Here is a 27,108-nt window from a genome sequence, read left to right as displayed (position 1 = left end):
TTGGATGGTAAGGCCCTCTGCTCTCCAGGTTCTAAGTGTACAGCCTGCGATGTCAGGAATCAATTGGTTGGGAACTTATTGTTCTGGCGGGGCTGGAAAGGTTCCTGTTGCTCGTCAGTCAGTGGAACCATCTCCGTCTTCTCCGCCTGGTGCGTTCAAGTCCAAAACACTAGAATGGAAAAGGGCAAAAGGTAAAGGGGAAAAACGAAACAAGAAAGAAAAACTGCTAGAGAAGCATGGCCGGGTAACTGGGATTAGAGTTTCGCACTAGACTGAACGACAAAACAACGAGGGCACTGGCAGTAATTTAGTTACTTGAGTACCCGTCTAATCAGAGAATCCCAGCAGAACCACCAAGCCATGGGGCAGATACGAACCATGCCAGATCGCAGAGCGCGCCCTCTGGCCGTCAAGTATTGTCAGGCACACTTGAAACAGGACGCGAACCTGTGTGAACAACATCTCATCAAGAGGCAAGAGGAAAGATAGAGAGAATGAATGTGAACCAGGAGCTGCCCTGCAACCCAGCCCGACAAATGCACCAGGTATCATCCTACAACACAGGCAAACAACGACCAGATGTAACCCAACATATCCCCGGCATCCCTTTCCCTCCAACCAAACCCAACGAGCACCCCATCGGCACATCATCCCATCAACCCGGCCCCAATCTCGTTCTGCGCCATGAACGTCCTCGCCAGCTCATCCCCCCCTCTCTCCGCAGCCTCCATCCAATGGATAGCGACGCACATCAACGCCGGGTCACTCCTGACATCCCCCAACCCAGCAGCATCCTCCTTCACGGCCCCAGAACCTCCACCACCGCCTCCACCGACACCACTCCCCGCAATCCCAGCTTGTCCAGCCCCGGTCCCACCCACAGAGCCCTGCGCCATCATCCGGCCCGGGCCACCTCCCAAATGCCCATGCCCATGATGATGCTGATACCTAGACCCAGACCCAACCAGCCCGCCCGACCGGCTCCCGCTGCCGCTTCCCCCGTACTTCTCAATAACCGCCTGTTTAAACACCTCCCGCGGCTTGGAAAGCGGCAGCGTGGTGCGCTGCACCAGCTCCGGGTTAGACAGGTAAAAGATGGCCAGCTCGCGCTGGGCGGTAGGATCCCCTTCCTTGGCCGTGATGGTCCACATGCGGGCGGCGTCGGCGAGCGAGTGCGTTGACAGCGGCAGGGGAGAGGGCGGTGAAGTAGGCGGGGATAAAGGTGGTTGTTCGGCTGCCGAGTCTGACGCGGTGCTGCTCGGCGCCTTGCCGACAACGGCCGAGGAGGTACCGTTGCGCGATTGGGTGTAGTTCTTGACGATTTCGTCGGCTACTTCGACCATGGTGCGGCAGACATCTTGTTTCAGGCTTAGTGCGGCGATGCTGGCGTCCCAGAAGGCTTTGCCTCGCTCGGTCTTGTCGAGAACGGTGGCGGGGACAAAGGCCGATATGAATTGGAGATCGCGGAACAGTGTTTTGGGACGGAGGGAGGGGTCACGGAAGAGACTCCGCAGGATGTTGGCGATGGCATCCGTGTTCGCTGGGTAGACGGATACCACCGAGCGGGCTTCGGTGTTCCCTCCCCCGCCCGAAACCCGCCCTGCCTGTGCGTGACCGCCTGAACCGAAGTTGGGTGCTTGCATAAGGGTTTGTGAACGGCGTTCTTTAACGTTGTCGATCGTCTCCTCCAGCGGCTGGGATCGACCTCCCACGGCGCCAACCCCGTGCTCCTCGGTGGCAGAGGACGCCGAGCCCAGCTCAGAGCGCGCCCACGCCAAACGAGCCCGCCGGGAGCCCGAGTTCAGAGAGGCGACGATCAGATGCTCGAGCTCAAAGAGAGCGTTCAGTTTGACGTATGGATTTGGGTGAACGCAGAACATTTTCAGAAGTCGCTGGTAGGCCTTGGTGAACGGGAAGTCAGGCATGGACTCTTTTCTCGGTTCCTTGTTGGATCTCCGGGCGGAGATGGTGTCGCTTGTCACGGAGCTCTCGTTGCCATGGATGCTACCTCCGTGTATGCTCCCATGCTGGCTACCCCGCTGGCTGCCGCCAGCCACATCCGGCCCAATACTCTGCGTGTCCGAAAGGGCTCTGTCGCTCAACGCGTCATCGCCAGTTGTCCCGCGACTATCGCCAAAGCTTCGGTTGTTTTCGAGAGACCTTTGGTTAAGGCCGGACTTGACAGACCTGCGCTTATCCTTGGCCAAAGCTTTACGCGTACGGCGCTGAATGGCCTCTCGACGGTCGATGCACTCCTGACCTAGGCCCTCGAACCACGCGTCCGTTTCTGATCCGCGGGCAAAAACAAGGTTACCTAGGTCAGAGAGGAGAAGGCTGGTCAGGGTCTGCCTCAAATCGGCGAGGAAGCGAGATTTCTCGTCCGAAAGCCGTTGCTGGTACACAGTCTCGTTGGACGACGCTGATGTGCCTGGGCGGCCGGTTGACTGCTGAGACTGCGACGGCAGCTGTTGGTGATGCGGCGGATGAAACGAGCCTGACAGGTTGGTCAGGCTGGTTGTTGGCGAATGCGCTCGGGAAGTGGCACTGGGAGAAGCGGCCCGGTTCTGGAACGGCGACCAAAACGTGGCGTTGTAGTCAATTTGGTGAACCGGCGATGAGGCGCCAAAATATTCTGACCCATCCAGAACCTCCGACATGGCGGTGCTGGCACGTGAAAAGCTGAAGCGACTCGAGTCAAGAGACATCTGACTCACGTTGTGACCGGATAAGGTCCGCAAGTCCCGGCTATTGACCGAAGCTGGACGACTGACGGACACAAACCTCCGGTCGGGATCGCTGACGACGCTGATAGAGTCATCCCAGACCGACTGGTTGTCGCGGTCTCTGTCTCGGTCTCGCGGGGTCTTGTTGGTCTCGAAAGCCTGCCGATCTCGAGAAAAGAGCTCGCTCGACCACAGCACAGGGCCATCGATTATGCTGTCGCCGACGAGTTTACTGACACAGTTGTCCACCTCACAGCAGAAGCGGTGGATGCGCTCCTCGCCTTGGCAGAAATTTTCCACCCCGTATTGCTGCAACCAACGCGCGGTCTTCTCTGCCTGTTCATCGCGAAGCTTGTTGGGACCGCCCTGGTCCTCGGGCGCTGCCAGGAGATCGAGTATCTGTGATTCCGTTTTGAAGATGTAATTCGATGCGGGCCCCCTTTGCATGTGGCTCTTGATGCGCTGAAATGAGGACCACCGCCGAGGCGCACCCATCGTTTTGAGAGCCGCCGCCACATTGCGCGAGTCTTCGTATGGTGCCGAATTGCGAACATCGGTGACATACCACATCTTGTCACGCAGGGCTCGCAGGCGGCGCATCATGCTCTCGATCTGGCCCTCTGCCCGCTCTTGGCTTTGCTTGAGCCAAATCAGCCAGGCATCGTATTCCTCAATCGCGGCCGCGGAACTGCGGATCGAGTCGCGCGGGCCGCGAGAGAAGATACTCAGCAAAGCAGAGAAACCTTCGCGACGCAGGGACTCCGAAGTCAGGGCGTTGAGTTGCTGCAGAGTCCTCCAGTAAAGGTGTGCGGAAACAAAGTCAGACTGGGCTCGAGACTGGGAGCAGGCTGCGGTCAACATGGTGATGAGCGGAGAAGAGCTCTCCACAGCCTGGTCTACTACCTCTTTCCCTTTGGCACCTTCGGTGGGGCTCTCCGCGATGCTACTCGCAATGCTTGCAGCTCTTTGGCGGTACGGATTCCGGCTTCCCATGGTGGTGATGATGCGATTTTTGTGTCGATACTTCTTGAGGGTCGATGCGCGGTTGCTGAAGGTTTGCTGCTTGGTCCCGTCGTTCTCCAGGCTTTGGGGTATCTCGTACTCCTGGACGAGCTTCAGGATGGAGTCGCGCAGCTGGTGGTAATCCTTGTCGAGCTCCGGGCGCCCATCGTCAGTGTCCTCGCCCTCAGTCTCACTGTTATCCGAAGAATTCTCATCGTTTTCCGTCTCATCGTCCGGATCAAACGTCATTTGGGTGGACAGCTTGTTCCCATCGGGAGAAATGAACAGCACGGCCCACCGCTCCGCGCACGGGTGACACAGGCCGTACACGATATCCTGGCCCAGGGTCTGGGTCATTTCGTGCATCGCCAACCGTAGCCGGTATCCGTCCTCTTCGTAGGTATTTGGCTTCAGCGCAACGGGTTTTTGGGCGGGCGGGGAATAATGGCGTGGGCTCTCTTCCTCCAAAAGCGGCTCCCTGGACGTTGTGGCGTCGCTAAAGGACGACTCTGCGCTCGTACTGAGGACGGACATGGTATCAAAAGTGCTTGGCGCGGTCCTGATAGACATTGGCTGTGAGACGCTGGAGAATCCAGAGAGGGAGGGTGCACCAGACCGTACGCCGCTAGAGTGTGCCGACCGCGGCCTGCGTTCAGGGAAGAGGGCGTTCACCAACGTGGCAAGGTCCGCTGGGCTGATCACCAAGTAGGGTCGAACCTCGGCCGTCTCCCTCAATGAAGTGATGGACCTCGCTGGGAGGAGCCTGGGCTTCTTCCGGTATCCGGAAGGGTCCTTGAAGCGGCTATATATGTTCTGAACGTGGCCTTTGACCTTGGGTGGCGTTGAGACTGGAGTCTTGCTGTGCAGCATGTCAACAACATACTTCTGAGCTTGCATTGCCACGGTTTTCAGGATTTTTTGGCGGCCATATTCGGTGATGTGGTATTCAGCCATCATGCCGTACGTCTCTGGATGGATCACAACCCCAAGCAGCCAGACGGTGAACAGGTACTTTGAAACAAGCCACAAGCGGGTTCTCTCGGCGTATTTTTTGTCCAGACGTTTGAGGATCTCATTTCCAAGTTCCAGCAGGCCCTCCGGAATGCCCGTGGAGTCCTCATCGTCAATGACCTCAAAAAGTTCGTCGACGGCTTTGGTGTAGAACTCGTCTGCTGCGATCTGGTCTTTGGTCGACCAATCCGAAAGGTTGAAGCGGGTCCCGTGCTGGTCCTCGGCGCGGTCAAGCAGAAAGGCTCCGTCCTCGAGGATCTTCATAAGGTACCATTCCATGTTGGATTTTCCGGCCCAGTCACGCATCGATACCCAGATATTCAGCACGGAAATGACGGTCTGCTCGCTGCCCGTTGTCTGCGCGGAAATCAGGCGAGCGCAAGCGTTGGCCCAGGCCATGGTCCGACGCTTGTCCTCGGCACTGTCGGGCCCTGCCGAGTTAGCAAAGCAGGTGTATATCAGGGCCGATATGGGATCATGGCGTTGAAAAGAGAGCAGCCTCTCAATCGCGCTGCGTTCCTTTCCTGCTCCCCCGGCTCCGCCCGATCCAGAGAAGGTGGGATTCGCGGAGCTGCCGCGGGCCGGTGACCGGCTGTGGTAAGGGAGGACAGATTCAATTGGCTCGAGGGTCTGGTGAAAGCTTGTGAGTGCGGCGAGTTCCGAGTTCCTCAGGGATGCGATGCGCGTGGCCAGATAGTCTGGGTTAGTTCGAATATGAGTGAGGAAGTTCAGAAAGGTCTCCCGGGCTGAGGCAGAGATCTCGTTGAAGAAGTGCGTCACAGCAGCGTTGGGAGATACATTTGCGCCGCTAACTGATCCCGTGGGAGTTTCCAGGCTCTCGGACGAGACGAGGCCCGGCGGCTGCAAGAGTTCCATCTCTGACTCCAGCAGCGCATAACGGCGCGTCTCGTCGCAACTCCTCCGAACATCGATGACAGCGTTGTAGAGGGCGGCAAAGGTCTTCTTGTCATCTCCGCGAAAACCATCAACCAGGTTCCGATATGCCATCTCACCGCATCTCATCAATCGTGCAGACAGGGCGGTGGACACCAGACTCCTCTGGAGGCGGATCCTAGTGTTTGCGCGCTTGCGCTCTTGGTATTTGGACAAGCGCACAAGGTGCGCAAGCTCCTCCAGGCTTGTTCCCTCTTTCTCTGGGCCGAGATTATGGTTCGTGTACAGTGACACGTCGGCTAACAGAGGGCGCAAGAACTTCAGGTTGCCACGGCTATCGTCCGGCAAGGCTGGAGGGAGTCCAGTGGTCTCGAGGCTGTCAGAGGAGTCGCGTGGGCCTGCTGCGGTCGACTGAGTGCTCTGTTGGTCGATTATGGGCTTCGTCCGGGCTGAATTCGAACTCGGGATGTGGAGGACCGAAGGGTGTCGGGGAAGGTCATCGTTGCGGCGCCCAGTGGCAGTCACGAAGTCGTTTGTCACACGAGGCGGGCTCCTCGACCTTAGTCGCCGAGCGCGTGAAGCCTCGACATGGCTATCAGACGGGGATGGGGTCGGCGACCTCGAAACCGGGATGTCGGGGGCTGCGGTTGCGGGAAGACATGTCAGCAATGAGACGACATCTGGGTTCTCCACATCGTCTGCTCCCAACATACGAGGCGACGGGTGAATTGCGACGGGCGACGAGAGGGAGCGCTGCATGGATATCATAATGGGCCCATGAGGGGAATCGAGCGGGCGACAGCGATCGCCCATGTGCACTCGATAGAAGAGTCCTTTAGATCTGGGAGGGATCGTAGACTTGGGAACGGCGGGCTGATACGCAACAGGTAAGCAGTGTCTATCAACGACGGCTTGGGCAGAGCGGACTCTTGCGCGGGTGTTTGTCGGAAGGCCACGCGAGTGCGGCGATGTGGAAGCGTCGGCGCCAGCCGGCTTGCGACCAATGTCCTAGACTCAGGTGTCTCGCGAGGACATCGTTGGGCACCCTGGGGCGAAAGGGAGCGGCGATAGCGGTGAAGCGTCGGTCTGAGAGCCGTCAGGTCCTGGAGTGACGTTTCCGGCCGCCGTGAGGTAGGCGCTTGACGGGATGACGGAAGCAGGAGATAACAGAGCGTGTCTTCTCGCAGCTCGCACACCTTCGCAACCTGGGAACATGCGCTGCTCCGTGTTGATGCCCATTTGAGGGCAACGGCAGCGTGGGGTAGCCACCCGGCCGCTAACTGATTCTAGCTAATCCTAATCGGGAGAGTGGGACAAATCACCATCCTGGACTTCATCTGCCACAGCACGCCCGAATCCTTGTCACCACATTGTCTTGGACTCGGGTTAGCTTGGACAACAAATTGTGGCAGAGACTCGCAAATGAGTTGTTCGGTAAGCCGCAGCACCGTACATTGAAGCTCCCTCAGATCTCCGTCGCAAAGCAGCCATGGCTCGTCCCTATGTGGAAGAACCATGGAAGCCAACGCAGCTTGCGATCACATGCTTTTGCTTTTCTGTTCGACTTACTTCTCTTGAATTTGGTCAAGCAGCTTCTCCGACATCTCCCCTCTTTCGTTCGTTTGTTATGGCCTCGTACACTTCGAGCAATCGCCTTATGCTACAGTCTTTGAATCCAACCACCGTTTCCGCACTGGAAGGGCCACAAGTTGCCAGCTCAGCAAGCCTGGCTGGCAAACGACCTGACCACAGCGCCCACCTAAAATTGGCAAAGCATGACTGGATCACAGGACCAGTATGCATTGTCGTCATCAAATATCGCCTTTGCCGACCTCAGCATCTCGACTCCTTTCTGTCTCGGTTCTTTGCTCTGAAAGTGGCAGGTTTGGTTGAATTTCAGACCACAGCCCCGCTGCGCTGGCCTTGCATCTGTTGCCCCGCCTTGCCTTGCTCAGTCCAGGGATTTAGTTGGCACGGCAGGACATGCCTGACGCCGTCCAATGTGTGGCCTCCACGACCCCAAGACCATAAGGACGGAACCGGCCTGCATCGTCAAGCCTAGCTCTTGTGCGGGCTGTTATGCCAGCTCACTGATCCCTCGCCAATCAAGTGCCGCCACCCCGCTCTGGCCTTGCTTGCTAACTTCTTGCCGCAGGCAAGGGTCGCCCGCTGCATGTTGGCGTTGGATTTCGCAGATCCCAGGGGTAACAAATTCGTTCATCTTAACAGTCCATGTCTGTTGCCGTCTTCTCCTGCGTTGTGTCGACTCAGCCTGAAGCCAGTCGGGTGCCGGGTTCCGGACAGAGATTCTCGGGCGGTGATCTCATCCGGCCAGCAAGGCAGACTGGGGCCGTTGGGCGGGCGCTGTGCGACCTTCGCTGAGCTGTCGATTGCCAACGGCCGAGATCTCGCAGTGATCTTTTCTCCAACACCCCTGGTTGGAGCGATGATGCACATCTTGGCCCTCGGCTGTCGCAGGAGAGCTTCTGAACCAAGTTGGGTCTGGCTTGCCATTGGTTCCTGGCTCTCGATTCTCTTCCATGCTGCAGTGGCGCCGCGGTGGACGGGCTGTACTGGAGTCAGCTGCGTTGCACTCACCGTCCAGCCATCCTTTTCAGAGGTGAGAGTCCCGGACCTTGAAGCAGCCCGTTCTTGGTGGAGACAGTGACTAAACTTTGTGGACAGTCCCGCCGATGTATGTATCTGACAGCCTCAACGCCACCCAGGATACTACCTGAGTGACACGTGTGATTTCGCGTTGGTCGACTGCATCAGGAATTGTTTATTTACCGTATCCATATGTCAGATTTCCTCACTCCCGGCCTTGTCGTTTGATCATACAGGTCTGACCCAACGCAGCGTACTACCCAGTACACGAGAATCTGATGATAGTACCCTTGTCAGCATTCTGCAGCGTGCATGCCTTCGTAATCAATATGGAAATGCAGCTTGTGTGATCCGCTCAGGCTACATGCATCTGCAGCAACATGAAAGTCTCGACAAATGCAGATGAGGTTATACTTCATGACTTTCATTGCTTCTGGATTTCCGGCTCGAAAAGACAGATAAGCCGATGTAAGCAACCTCGTCAAGAAAATGTATGTACCTACACAGTACTCCCACAATACAAGGACAACCATCCGGCCCCTCCTGCTGTTTGAACTCCTCTAGAATCGCTACCTCTCCTCCAATCCCAGCTGATCCTACCGGCTGAACCTGCAAGAGATATCCGTCATTTCTAAACGCCAAGAACGGGAACAATCGTGACGGAAGCGGGATCGACATGAGTTTGTTGCGTCGGGCCGCATGAGTGGCCGCATGGACCTTCATTCCACTGCCGCCCCCTCCTCCGTCTCCTTGGTGCACATCCGAGCAAAAACCAAGATAGCAAAGCACATGACTTTCCCGTCCTGCACCGGATCACTCGGGCCCCTTCCCGGCAGGCGCCCCTCTCCTCGAGGCCAGGGGCACGCGGGGAAGCACCTAAGAACTTATCACTCACCCCTGCCAAACCTGACATCGAAGTCCTTTAGCACGCTCATGATGCTCGCAGCCTCAACCTCGATTGGTGCCCGCCCATGTCGACCGCGGCCGCCTACGGGGCCGGGCCGGGGGACAGGCAATGCCTTGAGCTTCGGCAGCCATGATCCGATGTCATCAGCTGCTTCTTCAAAGTGCCGGTGACTGGACAAAGTCTTGTAGGCGTCGGCGCAGGATAGACTGAGGCCAAACCCGATGCTGGGGCCACCGGTACTGGTCATGGTGTTGGTCGGCCTCGCGGCCGCAGGGGCTGCAGCAAGCGGAGGGTCGGCATCTTGCTGTGATTGTCCGGCCTTGCAGCAGCCTCCTGGACCGCTGTTTCCGCAGCATCCACCGCCGCTGCCCGAATTGTTTTTCTGAAAATTGGCTGCCAGGGAGCGGCAAAAGAGGCCGGATTTGGGGTCGGCAAGACATTGAGCACATGTGCCGGGGCCGTTGGGTCCACACCCTCCGAATTTTGTGGCAGGTTTGGCAGTTTCTCTCTGCTGAAGGGTACGCAGCCTAGGAAGCTTGATAGCCCCCGTAGCCGTCACTTCCATGGCTAAAGGCACGACCACGTCATCCTCGGACGGGGGCGGGGTGTGTTCCTGGGTGTGTCCCGCCATCTGCTGGCTTGGAGGTGGCAGCATTGAGGCAGACGTCAACATGGAGTCGGCGCATACGCAGTAAGTTCCGTCTTTGCAGAACCCGCACGAGTCTCTAGGCTCTATCGACGTCAGGGGCTGTAGATGTGGCTGTGCCGCCTCTTTGTGGCTTTGAGTGGAATAGATCGCAGTGAAGTCGGTTTCCATGATGATGCCCGCGTCAGAGCGTTGTCGCTTTTCATCCGGGGACGGTGACGGTGACGAGCTTGGCGGAAGCGGCCGCTTCAGATCTGCAACAGCTATGGGCATTCCCAGAGTCTCCTCGAGACACTCACACCTGGTGCCAAGTGAGCACTTCCCGCATCCAACCGCCATATCCGCGGTTCGTAGAACCTCATCTGCGCATGCGCAGGAGCTGTTGGCCTGGCAGTTGCCGCAGCCGAGATTGACCGGCGTGGCTCCCTCCAGAGGCGATACTATTTGTGAGATGGAGAATGGTTGTGCCAGTGGCCGAGGTTCGGCAATATGGATCGATCGCGATGAGATATTTGGAGGTGGCGCCGGCTGCAGCGACAGCATAGCGTGTGATCGGTCAACTTGGCCTGGTTGTCCTTGGGTGTGCGGTGACACCGGGTTGCTGTTGCTTGATATGATCTGCTGCTGTGAGTCGTCCCGTTTTCCTGTCATGTTACTACGGTTCTGCCGCTCCTTCTCGAGCAAAGACTCCAACCATTGGCATCTTGAGCGGAGGTTTTCGGTCTCAACCTCCAGGTGCGTGATACGTTCCTGCAATCCACTGACTGTCCGCTCATGGGTAGCCTTCTCCTCCTCAAGTTGCTCCTCCAGCTCTCCAACGCGGGCTGCCCTGCGTTCCCGGAACGCTCTCTGGGCAGCTCGGTTCTGGGCCTTGCGCTTGGTTGGCGGCGTGTCGGTGGCAGGCTTACGGCCAGGTTTCGGCCGAGGGGGTATGACCCACTCCTTGCTGGTCATGCTCAAGGTCATGTGCTGTGGGGTTGATGCCGAAGACATGAGGGTTGATCCAGCCCTTCTGCTCACCGCAGCAGAAGGCTTGATCGGAGGTGGTTTGTTCGATGTGCTCGGCCGGATCGCGATTGGGGGTCCCGTTGACAAGGCAGATATGGGGGTGGAGACGGTGGACGGGGAGGCTGCTGAAGCGGGGCTGGAGACAGAACTTGGTGAGTCACGGTTGACCGAGGTTGTGAGGGACAGCGCTCTTGATGGGTCTATATCTGCCTTCTGAGCATTCAGGCCTGAGTTCGGTGCGACGGTCACGACAGCCGCCATGCTGCTGGCTTGAATGATCAGCTGCAAGTCGTCGCAGCACAACTCCCAGCTTAATGCTGCAAAACTTCCAGGTTGTCCCGGCCCTTCGAAAGCGCTCGTCGACGCCGGGGTAGACGATGAACCAAAGTCATGCAGCGCCTATGTTGAGAATAGGAGGGCGCTAACGTCGAAAATTTATCAGTCGGGTGCTGAGATACCTGAAATGGTCGCGACGTGCAGGCGGCTGCTCTGTCTGGGGAAAGCGAGGAGCCCCGCACCTCGGGAACCGCTGGAAGCCGCGGAAAACACTCGGTTGCCCAGAACTCAGGTAAGTGTAGTGTTGCTCAGGAGTTTGAGCCTCGTCGTACTGGAACTGATCTTTTGTCGAACTCGGAACTATGACTCGAGAAGTCGAAGGAGGTGCGAAGCTGGCGATCTGTCCCGTTGGAAACCAGAGGAGAGAAAATTCGTCTCCTTGCTCCGACCGAGGATTAACGAGGGAATTTCCGTCAGCGAAATCGGGAGCTCCAGGGCAGTGTACCGAGCGCACGTCCGCTGAGATGATTCGACAAGAATGGAATTGGAGATGGAGATCCTGATCGAGACTGATTGATAAGATAATTCTGACGCTACACTACGCCAAAAAGGGTCTGGTGGATTTGATGGGGGTCATCCATTCGCATCCCTCCTGCATCGGAGATGCAAATAAAAGCAGCAGCTGTGCTCTCCGGAGAAAGCACACAGAGAACGTGAGGTGTGTACCGTTGCTCGATAAGTAGGGCCCAGCGGATTCACGGATGAAGCGATTGATTGCCTACAACCAGCCTCCTTAGAGCCCACACTTTTAATGTGCGCTGTTCAGGTGCCTTCCTGGCCCTGCGACCAGCGCATGCGATGCCGGAGAGACCCGGAACCGGAGATTCATGTTCGGGGCAGTCTGATATCTGCCGCCGTGGGCTGGGCTGAGGGCATGTGATACAGTGACCGGTCCAATGCATTCCAATAGCAAGCGCGGTTGGTGTCGTCGTGAGCTGTCCAAGGTACGGATACAAGTCCACTAAAAAACTCCTGCTGCATCAACCCCGGTTCCCATTGTGAATCATGTAGGCACACCTTCACCGTTTGTCAAGGCTCTACAATCGCTTTGGCGATGCGGATAGCGACGAGGGTAAGTTGATGTTCACTTAAACCATGTGTCGGAGAAGAGAATCCTGGGAAAATCTCAACTTGAGTTCAACAGAAGTGCCGGGCAAGAGAGCTTCGGCAGTCACGCACGGGCCATACAGCGCCAAGCAGGCCTGCTACCAAGATGCAACTAATGTTCCGTGGGAATGTCAGGAGCTCTTTTGACATAAAAGCCACATGCGCCACAGCATCACAGCACTTTGACGGACCATCGTTTACCAGGCAATCCTCCTTCATACACAGTGGACCGCGAACCACCGCACCATATCCGCGCAACACAATGGCACAACTCAGCGTCACCTCCCCACCCTCGCGACCGCCCTCCTCCTACTCGCAAGCCTACAGCCACTCCAACTCGCACCTCCGCTCCTCTCCTTCGGACTCGGGTTCCGAACCAGACGATGGCACTGGTCCCCTCCCCTTCCCCGCCGCCCTCTCCCGATTGGATTTCCTCGCCCCCGACTTCGACGCAGCAGCCTACCTCTCAGCACTCCACACCGGCGGGCCAGCGTCGCGACACCAGACCCTCGAGGACCTGCGCTCGGAGCTTCGCGACCGCAGCGCCGCCATCAGCGCCGAGTTGCTGGAGTTGGTCAATGCGAACTACACTGCCTTTTTGAGCTTGGGCGACGAACTGAAGGGCGGGGAAGAACGGGTGGAGGATGTCCGGGTTGCGCTGCTGGGGTTTCGGCGGGCGGTCGAGGAAATGCAGGGGAGGGTACGGGAGCGGAGGATGGAGGTGGGTAGGGTGAATGCCGAGTTGGCGCGTGTGAAGGAGGCAGTGGAGCTCGGGAGGAAAATGTTGGAACTGGAGGAGAGGGTTGCCGGGTTGGAGGAGAGGTTAGCGGTTGGTGACCTAGTGAAGAGGGAACGGAAAGATGTCGGGAACGGCAATGAGGCAGAGGAGGATTGGGGGGATAATTTCAACTTTGCGGAGAGTGATGAAGAGGATGAAGGAGAAGAGGAGGAGCTCGGGTTTCTCAGCAGCAGCCCTTCGAAATTGGCTGGGCTGGTAAGGGAGTACTCCGTTGCTGAACGCATCGCAGACTCCGTCGGCCGAGATCTGCCGTTTGTGAAGAAGACCGAGGGGAGGATGTCGCGATGTCGGAACACAATATTGCTCGACTTGAGCACAGCGTTGAAGGAAGCTCGCAAAGCCGGACCCAAAGGCCAAGGGCGCGTCATCCAATACCTCGGGATATACAGGAGTCTTGATGCCCAAGCCGAGGCGGTCAAAGTGCTGAAGGAAAAATAAGAGGTGCATCACGAGCATTGCTATCCGTCCTAGATACCCCAAACAAATATCCAACACCGACGCTCTTGGCTTCATGATTATAGTACATTGGCATACAGCGTTGTTACAATGAGCCTACATGACTGATTGCAGGTCCTCGGGCTTCACCTTCTCATCCGTCGAGTGGAAAGTGCCGTTCAAGCTGAATCCGGGCCCGTTGGTGGAGCTCAGCACGACTTCGTCCAGCGCCTTGGGATGGTTCTCGTCGGCGTTGCTGATGTCCGTCTTCACCAACGACATCAGCGCTCTGATGTTTTCAGACAGCATCTTGGGCGTGAAACCCAACTGGCCGACCGCGATTCTCACCACACCGCCCCGTTCCCTGTACTCGTCTGCGCCGATGAGCTCCTGCACCGTTGCCTTCAGGTCGTTTGTGATCGTCTTTGTTTTCGGGTTGGGCATTAGACCCTTGGGACCGAGGATTTTGCCGAGATTCGCCTGCTTCAAGGCTTCCTGGCTGTCGACGTGGCAGATCAATTTATTGAAGGGGATATTGCCTTCGCGGATGCTCTCGAATAGGCTTTCTTGCCCCACCGCCACGGCACCGAGCTGCTGCGCTTCGACCATGAGAGGGCTATCCTCGGGACAAATGACGCCGATGCGCGTATCGGTCTTGACAGGGAAAGGGAGACGGATGCTGTTGCGTAGGACGGGCCCGTTCTTGTGCGTCTTGATCTTGATAGCGAGGTCGTATTTTACCGAGGCAGGCGGGCGGCCGACTTCGATGGCTCGCAGATATCTGACTTGAACAATTAGCGTTGGCGCTGGCAGGAGGGCTTCAGGATAAGCTTGCCGCATGGCATCGCAGAGAGAGTATTGTTCTATCTGCGATAGGTCGTAGGAGCGGAACATCTTGTATGTCTTCTTCTTCTTCGCCGGGCGCTTGCGCATGCCTCCTCCGCCGGATGCACGCCGAACAAGGGGGGCCGTCGCTGATGGCACTAGGAATTTGAGTAGTGTCGGCGTTACTGTTGGCCTTGCTGGCGCAACTAAGCTGAGTCTCGCCAGAGAGGCAAGACACTGGTTGAGGGAGGCCATCGCGTTCAATGCCAGACACGGGGCTGGACTCGGTCGCGGATTCAGGCTCGATGTTGACCTGCAACTGCAGCCTCCAAAAAAAGTTGGGTCCGAGCAGCTGGGCGCGTGAGCCTCAATTGTGAGGCGTTAAGAATGACAGGGGTCGTGGACAGGGTGTCCAGCCACTCACCGCCCGGCAAAACAGTGCTACCCCGCCACAGCTTGGCCTGCCGTGCCCCTCCAAAAGTTTGCAGGTGTTGTTGACTCAGATCGGCCAAGGGAGACTGCGCTTGATATCGACTCGACTCAGCAACGTATTTGCGCACCGCCAATTCCCACCCGTCAACAACAAGATGAAGCTGGACGAGCTGAAGCCGCTTGAGGCCCTCCTCACCGCCGATTTCCGCCAGATTGAGCCCCGGCTGCAGGCCCTCGACAAGCACTTGATCCTCCGCACATACCTTGACGGCTACACGCTCGGCGATATCGATACCAAGATCTGGCAAGCTCTCCGTGGTAACCGTGCTGCTGTGTCCTTCATCAAGCGGGGTAGCCTCGTCAACCTTGCCCGCTGGTTTCAGTTCATCGAGGAGAATCATCCCGAGATCCAGGCCGACATCTTAGCTAAGGATGCCGCTGCGAAGGCCAAGATAGCCGCTGCGAGCAAAGCCGGCGCGAGCTATGCTCTTGCACTGCAGAACGCCAACAAGGGTGTCGTGACGAGATTCTTGCCCGAGCCCTCGTGAGCTGCGCCGTCACCATTTCAATTGCGGACAAAACTGATTTGGACCAGGGGATACCTGCACATTGGACACGCCAAGGCTGCCCTTCTTAGTGACTACTTTGCTCACCAAGCCTACAATGGCACACTGCGTCTCCGTCTCGATGACACCAACCCATCCAAGGAGAAGCAAGAGTACCAGGACGCCATCATTGAGGATCTCGCCTTGATGGGCATCCGGCCTGACGCTCTCTCTTACACCTCGGATTACTTTGACTATCTTTACGAGATGTGCATCCGGCTCATCAAGGAGGGCCATGCATATGCCGATGACACTGACCAGGAGACGATGCGCGATGAGCGCTTCAAGGGCATCGCTTCGCGGCGGCGTGACAGGTCTGTCGAGGAGAATCTGCGCATCTTCGAGGAGATGAAGAAGGGCTCAGAGGAGGGTGTCCAAAACTGCATTCGCGCCAAAATCTCGGTCGACAACCCGAACAAGGCCATGAGAGATCCCGTCATCTACCGCTGCAATATCGAGACACCCCACCACCGCACCGGGACCAAGTGGAAGATGTACCCCATGTACGACTTTGCCTGCCCTGTTGTCGACAGCCACGAGGGCGTGACCCACGCGCTCAGATCCACAGAGTACACGGACCGCAATCCGCAGTACCAGTGGTTCTTGGACACGCTCAAGCTCCGTCAGGTTTACATGTGGGACTTCGCTCGGATGAACTTCATCCGGACCTTCCTCTCCAAGCGTAAGCTGGCAAAACTGGTTGAAACTGGCAAAGTCTGGGGCTGGGACGACCCGCGCATGCCAACAATCCGTGGCGTTCGCAGGCGCGGTATGACCATTCCCGCCTTGCGAGACTTCATTCTGAAGCAGGGCCCAAGTAGGAACGTGGTCACCATGGACTGGACGAACTTCTGGGCCAGCAACAAGAAGGAGATTGATCCAGTTGCACCCCGCCACACCGCCATCCTCCAGAAGGACGTGGTGAAGGTGGCGGTCACCGGCGCCGAGGCGCCTGCCGAGCCTTTCTCGGCTGACAGGCCGAAGCACCCCAAGAACAAAGACATAGGCAACAAGAAGGTAGTTTTTGCCTCGGAGCTCCTCATGGACCAGGCCGATGCCAAGAGCTTCAAGGACGGCGAGGAGATTACCCTCATGGCATGGGGCAACGCCTTCGTCCGCCAGATCGCGGGCGGTGACCCCATCCCCAGCCTCATATGCGAGCTGAATTTGCAAGGCGACGTCAAGAAGACTGAGAAGAAGGTTACTTGGCTCGCCTCCAAGGGCCAGAAGCTGGTGCCCGCCGAGCTGTGGGATTTTGACTACCTCATTACCAAGGACGTGCTGCAGGAGGAGGACAACATGGAGGACTTTTTGAACCCAGTGACCGAGACAATGGAGGACGCGTGGTGCGATGAGGCGGCAGCGCAGCTCAAGAAGGACGATATCATCCAACTTGAGAGGCGCGGCTACTACCGCGTGGATAAGGGATTGAACGACTGGAAGGATGGCGAGGAAGGACCCAAGGGCAAGAGATTGGTGTTGTTCTGCATCCCGACAGGCAAGACGGGGCCGAAATAGAGAATTCATGTGGGATAGCTGCGGCAAAGTAATGCCTGTTGCAAACGGACACTGACGATATCGTGCAGTGAATTGTGACAAACTGTGAGTCAGTCATCAAGTTACTCTCAACGTGCTTTGGCCGCTCTTTGACCCAGTTGGTTTTGATCCCTCGCCCGCCGGGCTTGTAAACTGCTCTTTCCGGGCTTGTAAATTGCGCTTTCCAGACTCGAACTTAGGCACATGTCGGTCATTCCACTCATGGCCTTCTTCACCTTTTGTACTCATGACCTTCTTCACCTTCTGTACTCATGACCTTCTTCACCTTCTCGCAGTCGAGAAACTCAGCTGACTTCCAAGTTCAAGTTGTGGATGACCACTCCAAAACCAGCAAACACTTCCCTCATTTTGGCACTCGGGTGCTGCTCAGCCAATCATGACGACGACTTCACAGTTTCTTTAACGGGCTGGTGGAATCGCGCGAGGATCTGGAGAACCTAGAATATTATCGATCCTGGGGATCCCACCCGGTACAAATCGGCGACCGTTTCCATGGACGATACCGGATTCGTGCACAAGCTCGGCCATGGCACATTTTCCACCATATGGCTCGCGCAAGGACGAACATATTTCGAAATATGTTGCCATCAAGGTTTGCGTCGCTGACGCGTACCTACCAGAGGTCGACAGCCTGTCTTGTCTGCAAGCGGCCGCCCATCAGACGGACTCACCCAAGAGAAGCTTGATTCCCATCCTCTCTGATCGTTTCAATGTGCAAGGTCCCAACGAAACACACTCTTGCTTAGTGACTGCATCGGCGAGTGCCAGTCTCCAAGACTCCAAGCAGCTTTCAAGAACTCATCTTTTCCCGCTGGACGTTGCTTGATCTCTCGCCGCCCAACTCGCCCCTCGCTGTGGCGCATGTCCATGAGCAGGGAGTAGTTCATAGAGGTCAGGATCATATTTCCCCACTCTTACCCCCGCTTGCTTGATGGTCTACAACATGAGCTCAGTGAATGCTTGGTGTTTGTTTGTAGTGGCCGAGTATACGGGATTCTGCTGACAGTTGAGTTTAGATCTTCAACTAGGCAACATCTTGCTTCAGCTGCCCTCCAGTCTCGACAATCTCTCGGATGATGAGCTCTACGAGGAATTTGGAGCGCCCCAATTGGAACCTGTTGTCCGGGAAGATGGGAAGGCGTCCCTCTTTACGCCAGAGTGCCGGTGTGGTTTGTGGCCAACTCCGATAAGATCGTATACTCCGGTGCAAAGTTGTTGCTCACCGATTTGGGTGTTGCATTTCGGCCTTCGACTGAGTCAAAACACAACTCCTACGCACCGCTCGATATCCGGCCGCCGGAAGCTCGCTTCGAGCCGACGGTCCCGCTCTCCTGTGCGTCTGATATCTGGAGTCTGGGGTGCACCATCTGGGCATTGCTCTCACATACGTCGCTATTTGACGCCTTGTTCTTTGCGACCATGGACGATGTCACAGCGGATCACGTCGAGATTCTGGGTCGGCTGCCGGCTGAATGGTGGGATGGATGGGAGGCAAGGAACAAGTACTTCGCTGAGGATTCTCAGCCCGTTAAAAAAGGTTGGGGGTGGGCGTTAGACAGGCGGTCCAAGAATGGTTACAAGATCCGCGGCGCAAGCATGGCATGGGGACGCTGGGTGAGGAGGAAAAGGAGACGTTCTTATTGATGCTGCGGCGGATGCTTGCCTTTAGGGCTGACGATCGGCCGACTGCACAGCAGGTCCTGGAAACGGATTGGATGAGAAATTGGCACTACCGGAATGCGAGAAGACTCGTAAAGACTCGTAAGAGTCTAAGAGATAAGTAGAGCCCTGTAACAAGAATTGCCTTATCGCATTGGACATCCGAATCCCCAAGACCTCCCTGTTTTGTACGTATTTGATTCCGAGATCCGATTCCCATCTGCTTGGAGCAAGCATGATCTGTCGACAATTTGCTGCAAGTTTTGCTCGTTGTTTGCATGACGTCACACCATCGAAGGTATTGTACGATGCCAGTCGCCGTTGCTGTTTTCGGTTGCAAGACATTCCTGAGCCCGTGCAACACTGGCAGCTCCACAAGCGATCAACCTCAAACCCTTCGGTTTACCTTCTTGAGTTTTCTGCCCGGGCTGCTTTAGTAAACATTAAGGTATCCCTATGTGTTGCATTGATCGCACATTGTCACCAAACCAACAGCATCATACCTAGCTGAACTCACAGATCAACCTCTCCAGATCGTCAACTGAAATCCAGGGGAATGTTGAAATTCTGGCAAGATGGCTAACTACGGCGGCGAGGCTGCCACTTCCTACGACAACGAACAACCCCTTCCCCCGCCCAATGCGTACCAGAAACATCCTCTACCACAAGGCGCCCACTACAACGGCTCGACACCCAGCAACCAATATGCGCCGCCCCCTTCGTACCCTCCTCCGCAGTCAGAGCCTAAGGGGCCCCCACCGTCGTACGATGAAGTCTTTGCTATCCAGAAGCCGAAATGGAACGATGTCTGGGCCGGCCTTCTCTTCCTGGCGACCTGTGCTGGATTCGTTGTAGTCTCGGCGATATCCATTCAGGGATATGGTGAGGACATGCTACTCACTCTCACAACACCGTCTCATGTTTATTCGTACTAAATCTCATCCCCCAGCTGTTACCCGCCGCGAGAACTCAGGCGACCTCAACGGCCAACTCAATACCTTCGGCTTGACCACCCACACAATCTACCTCTTCCTATGGGTGCTCATCGCGGCCACCGTGCTTAGCTATGCCTACATGTTGCTTGCCCGCAAGTTCACCAAGCAGTTCGTCTGGCTGACCGGCATCCTCAACATTGTTCTCGGCTTGGTCACGGCCATCTACATGCTCAGCCGGCGCTACTACTCGGGCGGCATCGTGTTCCTGCTCTTCTCCGTCTTCATGGTCATCTGCTTCCTCAGCTGGCGCCGCCGCATCCCCTTCAGTGTGCTCATGCTGCAAGCAGCCATGGACGTTGCCAAGCGCTTTGGCCACGTCTACCTCGTCAGCGCCGTCGGCGGGTTGCTGGGGGCCGCCTTCGCCGCGTGGTATTCAGTGACACTGGTCAGTGTGTACGTCAAGTTCGAGCCGAGTACAGATAATCCTGCCTGCCGCCAGGGTGCTGGGGGGTGTAGCTCGGCCAAGGTAATTGGGTTGATTGCTTTCATCACCTTTGCCGCGTACTGGTACGTCGAACTCGTGAATCTTTTTGCCCAGATGTCTCGGGGGTCACGGGAGTCGCCCTTGTCCCCAACGCAGCACTCTTGCTCCCGAAAGACTCCCGAGTCGCGCTTGACCGGCAAGGAATGATTGACATTGTTGGGCAGGGTCTCGGAGTGGCTCAAGAACACGATCCATACGACCATCTCGGGCGTGTACGGGTCGTGGTACTTCAACTCGAAAAATTACCCGACCAAGGTTACGCGTGGCGCGCTGAAGAGATCTTTGACGTACAGTTTTGGAAGTATCAGTTTGGGGAGCTTGGCGGTGGCCATCATCAACTTCCTGAGGCAGCTGGCGTCGGTTGCGCAGCAGCAGGCGGCGGCTGAAGGTGATATCTTGAGCACGATTCTATTCTGCATCGTTGGCTGTCTGATCTCAATCCTCGACTGGGCGGTGCATTTCTTAAACCGCTACGCCTTTTCGCACATTGCTCTGTATGGCAAGGCGTACATCCCGGCAGCCAAGGACACATGGAGGTAAGTCTACTGCTCTTCCTCCACTGATCCTAAATTTTAGCGTTGATTCTGATATGCTTGCAGGATGATCAGAGACCGCGGGATCGACGTCCTCATCAACGAGTGCCTGATCGGCCCCGTCCTCGGCATGGGTGCCACCTTTGTCGGCTACGCCTGCGCTCTACTGGCCTACCTCTACATGGTATTTACGAATCCAGCCTACAATGCCACTGGGAGTTTTACACCCGTCGTCGTTGCCTTTAGCTTCCTTATCGGCTTGCAGATATGCAACGTCTTTACCACGCCTATCAGCAGCGGCATTGACACCATCTTTGTCGCGGCCGCCTGGGACCCCGAAGTCATGATCAGGGACCATCCGGATTTATATCATCGCATGGTGCAGGTGTATCCGCACGTGCAGCAGGCTATTCACGCTTGAGGGCGGTGACGGCGTTAAGGGTGAGGCGGAGAAGGGAGACGAGCACTGAATCAGAGAGTGGAGTAATCATCATCTCAGTGAATTTACCCATAGACTGCTGCGGGTTCAAGAGAATTCGAGTAATCCGTAATGAATAAGAATGAAAATAGACCACAGCGCCCATCAAATCTAACCCAAAGGGTGACTTCAACTTGTGCTAAGTGACCAGAGGCAATGGGCGAGTTGAGAATGCTGTGGCGTGATGGTCTTGCCGGAGGTATGTATCATACTGCGTATGTATTAATACTAGTATCCTAGTCACGGAGCTTGGGGCTGCTTGACGACATGGACACCAGCCTGAGAGATACTAGTTCACTGTTACGAGTTCATGAATGCATGATGATCCCATCTAACCCTCGTGCTGCAGACCGCAAGGCAGGCCCAACACAGCCCAAAACCTTACCCGACTACAGAGAAAGGCCAGAGACCAGATCTGCCGACCGTTCAACGAGCAAGTGTAGCCTACCATTCTATAATCCCATCCCCCACCACAGATCCATACTGACCCTTTCATTCCGGAGAACTCCCATTAGCACCGGCACTCTGGCACACTACCTTCTCCCTCCCCCCCCTCCTCCCACTACCGCCCTGCATCATCACAGGCAGCACAACAGTTTGCCTCACCCTTGGCTGGCTCTGCAACCCCTGTCCCTGCCACTGTCCTTGACCAAACGCCGGCCGCTGCCCGCAATCGCTGAATCTGAACTGAACTCCTGCTTTGCTGGAGCTGGGCACATAGGCCTCGCCCTTACGGATTCTGCGGTTGCCCTGCTGCTGTTCTCGCAGGACCTGATTGTTTTGTTTCTGAAGTCGGTCGTGTTTGGGCTGGGACAGCCGCCGGTGGGGGATGGGCAACTCCGATGTCGATTTGGGATTGGCGACACGGAAATGGCTGAGTCGAGAAGCGAGATTGGAGATTGACCTGCGAAGGGCGTTGTTGTTGTTCAGTTTCTGGTGTTGCTGGGCATGTTCTTGCTGCGCTCGATGTGGTCTGTTTCGCTTGGTTGAACTGCCATCTTGCTGCAGCTTGCTGGTGTGGGAAACGCGGGCAGGGCGTGCGGATTGGCGGCCTGCTTCTTCTTTGCTGCTGCCGCGGCTCGGAACTTTGCGGCCTTGGCTTCGGCGACGATGTTCTTCAAAGGGGCTTCGTATCCGCTTGGTGAGACATGAGCTTGTAGATGACGCTCTCGGGCTTGTACTGCCGGCCAATTCGCGGCGCAGAGGCCCTGAGTTTGTCGACTTCTCGATTGGTCATATTGGGGGCCAGTCCAGCCATGTAGAGGTTCGAACTGCGTCTGCTTGTGCAGGAAGAAGAAGGTCTTTCTGTAGTAGCTGAGGTTGAGACCCGAGTTGTCTTGGCCGACTTTGGCTGCATGTGGAATGAATCGCTTGACTGCTTTGCAGGGGTATTTCCAGTGGCGGGCTTCGCAGGTTTAGTGGCGCCGGTCAGGACTCTGGTCCAGGCCGTCTTCCTGACGATATGCTCCTCTGTCTCTAATATTTTACATGATAAGGTTCAGAATATCATAGGCGGGAATATGCACACACCGGTCACCTGCACATGTTTACCCTCGGGACCGGGTGCAACTCTCTGTGAAGTCCTTTCGTGGCAGTCTGAGACTGCTGAGCTCTTTATTGATTGGATATACGATATATTGGCCGGCTTATAGAGATGGTAAGAACGTCTTATACTCAAGATAAGCAGGTACAAGATGTAATGGAGGTTGGTGGCAATGCATAGTCCAGCTTGCACAGCTAAGTGTCACGAACCAACCATACGTACAGGCCCAGTGGGGCACAAGACAGAACTGCAGGAACGGCACGAGGCCCACACGGTAGCCGTGGGGTCCGGGCGATCAAGGGTAGACTTGGGTAGCTGGCTACCCAAGGCGATCAAAGATAGCTCTTGGTAGACTGCGATCATGGGCGATCATGAAGGCTCTACCAAGTATATAGTCACTCGTTCTGGAGGACTCTGGGAGTTCTCCAGTAAGCAACTCAAGTGCAAGATTGTCAGTACCTTTGGACATTGCTTGTTGTGAACCCTTTGGCTTCACCGAACCTCACCCCGTTGTCAAAGCTATAACCTTCAGGAGTCCCTTTCAGAAGTTGGGGCTTTGAGATTCGTCACACTGACTAACTGACTGATCCTTGTGAGAGGAAGTTCCAAGCTCCAATCTGAGTCTCCCAAATCCACAGTGTCTCGCCTAGCGATGGCCAAGTGTAGGGCTCGTAGTGGGGGCCGTGACAGGTCCCTAGTTGCCGCCTTAGACCTGAATCTCATTCCAGGCCTTCCAGTTGTCAAGGCTAGTGACTTTAACCTCTTCGTTAACAGTGGCTATAGCGATATTTCGGTCGGTTTTAACATGTCTGCCGTAGCTATTGTTTTGTTCTGCTGCGTAGGAACGGAAGTTGGGAGTTTAGGTGGCCTTCCCGGAGGAGTGTTGGAAAGCTAACAGCCAGAAATTTACCGTACCGCAGTGTTTAGGCGGCAAAGGATGGGCAACAAACTCAGTTGATAATTGATCTCGGCATCTCCCTTTTCCAAAACAGCTTCAGGCATCTCCCTGATCCTGATAATCCTATACCAAGCCACTAGCCACCCCTGAACTGCCCTCCCTGAGCACCTGCCAAATCCAACAGTAATGTACATACGTTAGGGGCTGGGTTCGGACGCGCTCCGGCGTGCCCCGCCCAACGGCTACCAAGAGCAGGTATCAGTCACATCTAGCGTACATGTATCCGTACAGCAAGTTGGTTTCATTACCCACCTGATTTAGATAGTTAAGAACTACGGCATTCTCAAAGTGAAAAAGTGCCAGTCTGACCAGAAGGGAAATATGATTTATCCACCACGGTCTGATATCAAATTCCCAGTTATGGCAGAAGAAATCCAATCGCCCCCAATGCCACTGCCAAGGAGGCCACGCCTGCGATAGCCAACCGCTGGACGTCACCGTTTTCGCTGGGGCAGTTTGCCGGTGTGTCTTGCGGCATTGTGAGCTTGCCCCAGGGACTGCACAGGCTCGCGGTCCATGAGGCCGATATGCTCGCGGCAGCGGCAGAGCTGACCTCGATTTGGCATGGATTCGGTGTTGGGCTGGAGTGGTACACGACTGCACAGGTGCCGCCGTCAACAGTCTTGCGTTTGGGAACCTCCCTGACCACGTCGGTAGCGTTGATAGTAACACCAAATGCCGTAGTGCAGGTTATGTCGTCGGCTGTGGCAGCAACAAGATCCCACGCGCGTCCATCCTTGCTATTGATCGTGTATTCGACCGATTGGATGTACGAGTTGCTCCTCCAAACAGGCTCGGGGTCGTCCTCTTCTTCGCCGCAGATTGCCCAGGAGACCTGCCACGACAACCGCCACCTACCCTCCATGCCCGGCTTGAAAAGGCCGTGGAAGTCGTGCAAGAAGTAGGGCTCGCCGGGCTTGTGGTTGGACCAATTCGTTTTCGCCCATCTATGTTCCCCGAAGCTTGAGTTCACCGTATTACCATCAGACAGATTCCATACGAAGTAGTCAATGGCAGGTTCGAGATAGCGCACGAACTCGGCGTCGCCATTTTGGAATGCAAACACGACGGGCATGTCAGCCCCAGGCGCGTACGTCTCGTTGCGCGGGAAGACGAGGTCGACTTCCAGCACGCCGCCGGCGTCGACCACGGCCCCGAAGCATGCCAGGGATGTCGCGAGTGACAAGAGTGCCTGGGCGGAGAGGCGCATGGTGTTACGAGGATTGTGGGAGGGAATTTTGAGGTTCGAGAGTGTGTTCTGCGGCATGGGGCGGAGAGAGTGCGAGCTGGTGCCCTGGTTGTTCCGGCGAGGGAAGATGCCAGAGAGCTGTACGTCGTGACCAGGCAGTTGCGATGTGCAGAAGAAAGGGTAGTAACGAGATACACGTGGATGCAAGAGAGACGGAATCTGGAGGTCCTGATTATGGGCAAATGAGTTTGGCGCTGGGGGGGAACGAGGAACCGGCTTGGCTGCTTCCGAGACTCCAGGACCGTTGTCCCGGCGGCTTGGCAATGGGCCCAAGCAGCTGGCTGCCTTTTCCGCCTGATCAGACCCTCTCAGGTGCTCACATTGCAGTACGGTAAGGTACCGACTGCGGCTGTGTTCCGAAGTTAGCGTTGCGAATCCCACATGCCAGTGGAGTTTGTCACGAACCGTAGGCGCATGTACTTGTACAAGTACCTGTACCTGTACGGATTACAAGTTCCTCATTTCCTATGATCCGTGCAAGCGGCGATATCCTTCTTGTTGGTGCATGGGGCAGTGTGTCCTTGTTCTCGGTCCATGCATTATCTGGACCGAAGAAGCACCGCCGACGGGGCAGGTTGCAATGCAGGAAATTATCTTCTTACCAACATGAGCACCGCGACACTCATTTCTGGATGCGTCCAGCTACATGTGATATCTCTCTCGTGTGGAGAGTCTGGAAGCGGGACAACGAGGAGTTCATAGCCAGAACTCCATACCTTACTTGATATGGAATGGGAGCATGGGACGCGAGACGAGAGTATAAGCTTCGGGCTTCGCAGTCCGGTTTAGTTCCTCAGGAATGCCAACTTCAGCCCTTTCCCTCCTCTTGAGAATCCTCCCCGTCACTTGATCACCTACTCCAACGCACAGCTCATTTCCGAGGCTCAAGATGCTGTTTAAACACATCATCTCGGTCATGATGCCAGGAATTGTCTCTGGCCTGGCTCTGTCACGCCCGCGCGGTTCTCTGCGACGTCTCCGTGACGCCTGACAGTGTCGATACCTGCCTGAGCTTGGCCGCCAGTTGGGGATCTCGATTGACGAGCTCGAGCAACTGAACCCTGGCATTAGCTGCCCAGGTCTCGACACGAACAAGGAGTACTGTGTGATTGAGACCGTGGTTGAGGATCCGCCCACGACAGCCTCTGCTCAATCCTCCACCAAGCCCCCATCCTCGACCACCGCAAAGCCCTCGACTACCAGCGGGTTCCCGACCTCTACGAAGCTGTCAAGTTCCACGTCGGCCACTCCAAGCAGTACTCCGAGCCCAATCCCAGATGGCGTGGTTGGGAATTGCAACCGATTCCATTTCGTCCAAAGAGAACAAACCTGCGAGACCATTGCCGCCCTCCATTCCATTTCAGTTCCCAGTTCATTCAGTGGAAATCCGCAGCCAAAGCAGACTGCAGCGGCCTCTGGGGCCTCAAGGGCACCTCCTCCCTCCTCCCTCCTCTTCTAACCCATATGTCTTTGAAAGCTGACCTTCTATATCGGTATGCTTGAGTTGGCATCAGTGGAGGCGACCCAACCCCTACAACAACGAAGCCAGGAAACGGAATCACGACGCCTACACCAGCGCACCCGGGTATGGTTAGCAATCGCAACAAGTTCGTCTACGTGAATCCTGGCGATACCTACGACGGCATTGGGTTCCTTAACGGCGTTGGGGTGGAGAGGGTCAAGCTTTGGAACGGCATCGAGGAGGAGTGCCGGTCCATCCAAGCACACACGTATTTGTGTCGGCCTTATCTCCGGAAACGGCATCGCGACGCTCTTGTGGCCCCTTGGCGTCCGTTAAAATTCAATATGGGAAGCCTTAATCCTAACGCTGGTCAATTTGCCGGCCTCAGCGGCGGGATTCTAACCGTGACCACAGCTCTGCCTCTCCCCAACATTCTTACGCTGCGTCGGGCAAACAACGTGGCTGCGAGGCCGGCGGCCGGAGTGACCGATATCAGATGTAGTACCACTTGAACGGGGATGGAAGCTTTTACATCTGGGGTGAAAGGAAGTAGTATTGGGGTGATGGGCTATGTTATATCTACGAATTTCGATGGGCGTCCGGTGTGGTTTAAACGCTGTTACTTTGCCAGATAACGTTAGCATTTCAGTGATGTTTACAGCCCTGGCGGCTATTTGTATTGGGTTTCTATCGGCTTGACTACCGCAACTCGTGGCCAGTTTTGGTCGCTCAACTCGCATTCAATAGTACCAGACCCTCTCGTTAAATAACTTAACTCCCACAGTCAGCCACGTTCCCAATAATTGCCCGGCTGCAGGGTTCTGCATCTATCCACTTCTACCCACGCGACCCT

At 56.1% G+C, this 27,108-nt stretch overlaps 10 protein-coding genes across 10 annotated transcripts; 6 read left to right on the top strand and 4 right to left on the bottom strand.

Annotated features, from left to right (window-relative positions):
- Nucleotides 1–163: 163 nt before the first annotated feature.
- N657DRAFT_646849 (uncharacterized protein) lies at nt 164–6,813 on the bottom strand. The gene has a single exon (XM_062793194.1). It carries the CDS (start codon nt 6,387–6,389, stop codon nt 648–650), a length of 5,742 nt encoding a protein of 1,913 aa, XP_062645945.1. The 5' UTR covers nt 6,390–6,813; the 3' UTR covers nt 164–647.
- Nucleotides 6,814–8,695: 1,882 nt separating this feature from the next.
- N657DRAFT_646847 (uncharacterized protein) lies at nt 8,696–11,542 on the bottom strand. The gene has a single exon (XM_062793193.1). The coding sequence runs from the start codon at nt 11,057–11,059 to the stop codon at nt 9,125–9,127; it is 1,935 nt and encodes a 644-aa protein (XP_062645944.1). The 5' UTR covers nt 11,060–11,542; the 3' UTR covers nt 8,696–9,124.
- A 961-nt stretch (nt 11,543–12,503) lies between these two features.
- N657DRAFT_681976 (uncharacterized protein) lies at nt 12,504–13,478 on the top strand (the record flags this gene model as incomplete). Its single annotated transcript, XM_062796442.1, has 1 exon — nt 12,504–13,478. The coding sequence occupies one exon, from the start codon at nt 12,504–12,506 to the stop codon at nt 13,476–13,478; it is 975 nt and encodes a 324-aa protein (XP_062645943.1).
- On the bottom strand, nt 13,331–14,555 carry N657DRAFT_664800 (ribosomal protein L1; the record flags this gene model as incomplete). The annotated part of the gene is made up of 2 exons (XM_062795257.1): nt 13,331–14,256; nt 14,311–14,555. 2 exons carry the CDS (start codon nt 14,553–14,555, stop codon nt 13,593–13,595), a joined length of 909 nt encoding a protein of 302 aa, XP_062645942.1. The 3' UTR covers nt 13,331–13,592.
- Nucleotides 14,556–14,744: 189 nt separating this feature from the next.
- Nucleotides 14,745–17,268, top strand: N657DRAFT_492936 (glutamyl-tRNA synthetase). The gene is made up of 3 exons (XM_062787643.1): nt 14,745–15,276; nt 15,328–16,939; nt 17,201–17,268. The coding sequence occupies exons 1-2, from the start codon at nt 14,888–14,890 to the stop codon at nt 16,853–16,855; spliced, it is 1,917 nt and encodes a 638-aa protein (XP_062645941.1). The 5' UTR covers nt 14,745–14,887; the 3' UTR covers nt 16,856–16,939; nt 17,201–17,268.
- On the top strand, nt 17,269–18,079 carry N657DRAFT_492937 (uncharacterized protein). The gene is made up of 2 exons (XM_062787644.1): nt 17,269–17,785; nt 17,911–18,079. The coding sequence occupies exon 1, from the start codon at nt 17,421–17,423 to the stop codon at nt 17,718–17,720; it is 300 nt and encodes a 99-aa protein (XP_062645940.1). The 5' UTR covers nt 17,269–17,420; the 3' UTR covers nt 17,721–17,785; nt 17,911–18,079.
- An 836-nt stretch (nt 18,080–18,915) lies between these two features.
- Nucleotides 18,916–21,133, top strand: N657DRAFT_672780 (DUF580-domain-containing protein). The gene is made up of 4 exons (XM_062795657.1): nt 18,916–19,435; nt 19,503–20,055; nt 20,197–20,568; nt 20,632–21,133. The coding sequence occupies exons 1-4, from the start codon at nt 19,129–19,131 to the stop codon at nt 20,984–20,986; spliced, it is 1,587 nt and encodes a 528-aa protein (XP_062645939.1). The 5' UTR covers nt 18,916–19,128; the 3' UTR covers nt 20,987–21,133.
- A 121-nt stretch (nt 21,134–21,254) lies between these two features.
- N657DRAFT_492933 (uncharacterized protein) lies at nt 21,255–22,172 on the top strand. Its single transcript, XM_062787641.1, has one exon. The coding sequence runs from the start codon at nt 21,311–21,313 to the stop codon at nt 21,944–21,946; it is 636 nt and encodes a 211-aa protein (XP_062645938.1). The 5' UTR covers nt 21,255–21,310; the 3' UTR covers nt 21,947–22,172.
- Nucleotides 22,173–22,755, top strand: N657DRAFT_492934 (uncharacterized protein). The gene has a single exon (XM_062787642.1). The coding sequence runs from the start codon at nt 22,399–22,401 to the stop codon at nt 22,693–22,695; it is 297 nt and encodes a 98-aa protein (XP_062645937.1). The 5' UTR covers nt 22,173–22,398; the 3' UTR covers nt 22,696–22,755.
- Nucleotides 22,756–23,420: 665 nt separating this feature from the next.
- Nucleotides 23,421–24,849, bottom strand: N657DRAFT_646842 (uncharacterized protein). The gene has a single exon (XM_062793192.1). It carries the CDS (start codon nt 24,752–24,754, stop codon nt 23,903–23,905), a length of 852 nt encoding a protein of 283 aa, XP_062645936.1. The 5' UTR covers nt 24,755–24,849; the 3' UTR covers nt 23,421–23,902.
- Between the last annotated feature and the right edge of the window lie 2,259 nt (nt 24,850–27,108).

The sequence above is a fragment of the Parathielavia appendiculata genome (assembly GCF_033297405.1).
Source record: "Parathielavia appendiculata strain CBS 731.68 unplaced genomic scaffold N657scaffold_9, whole genome shotgun sequence".
Lineage (NCBI taxonomy): Eukaryota > Fungi > Ascomycota > Sordariomycetes > Sordariales > Chaetomiaceae > Parathielavia > Parathielavia appendiculata.
The sequence above is the reverse complement of the archived record's forward strand: the minus strand, read 5'-3'. Positions and strand labels throughout refer to the sequence as shown.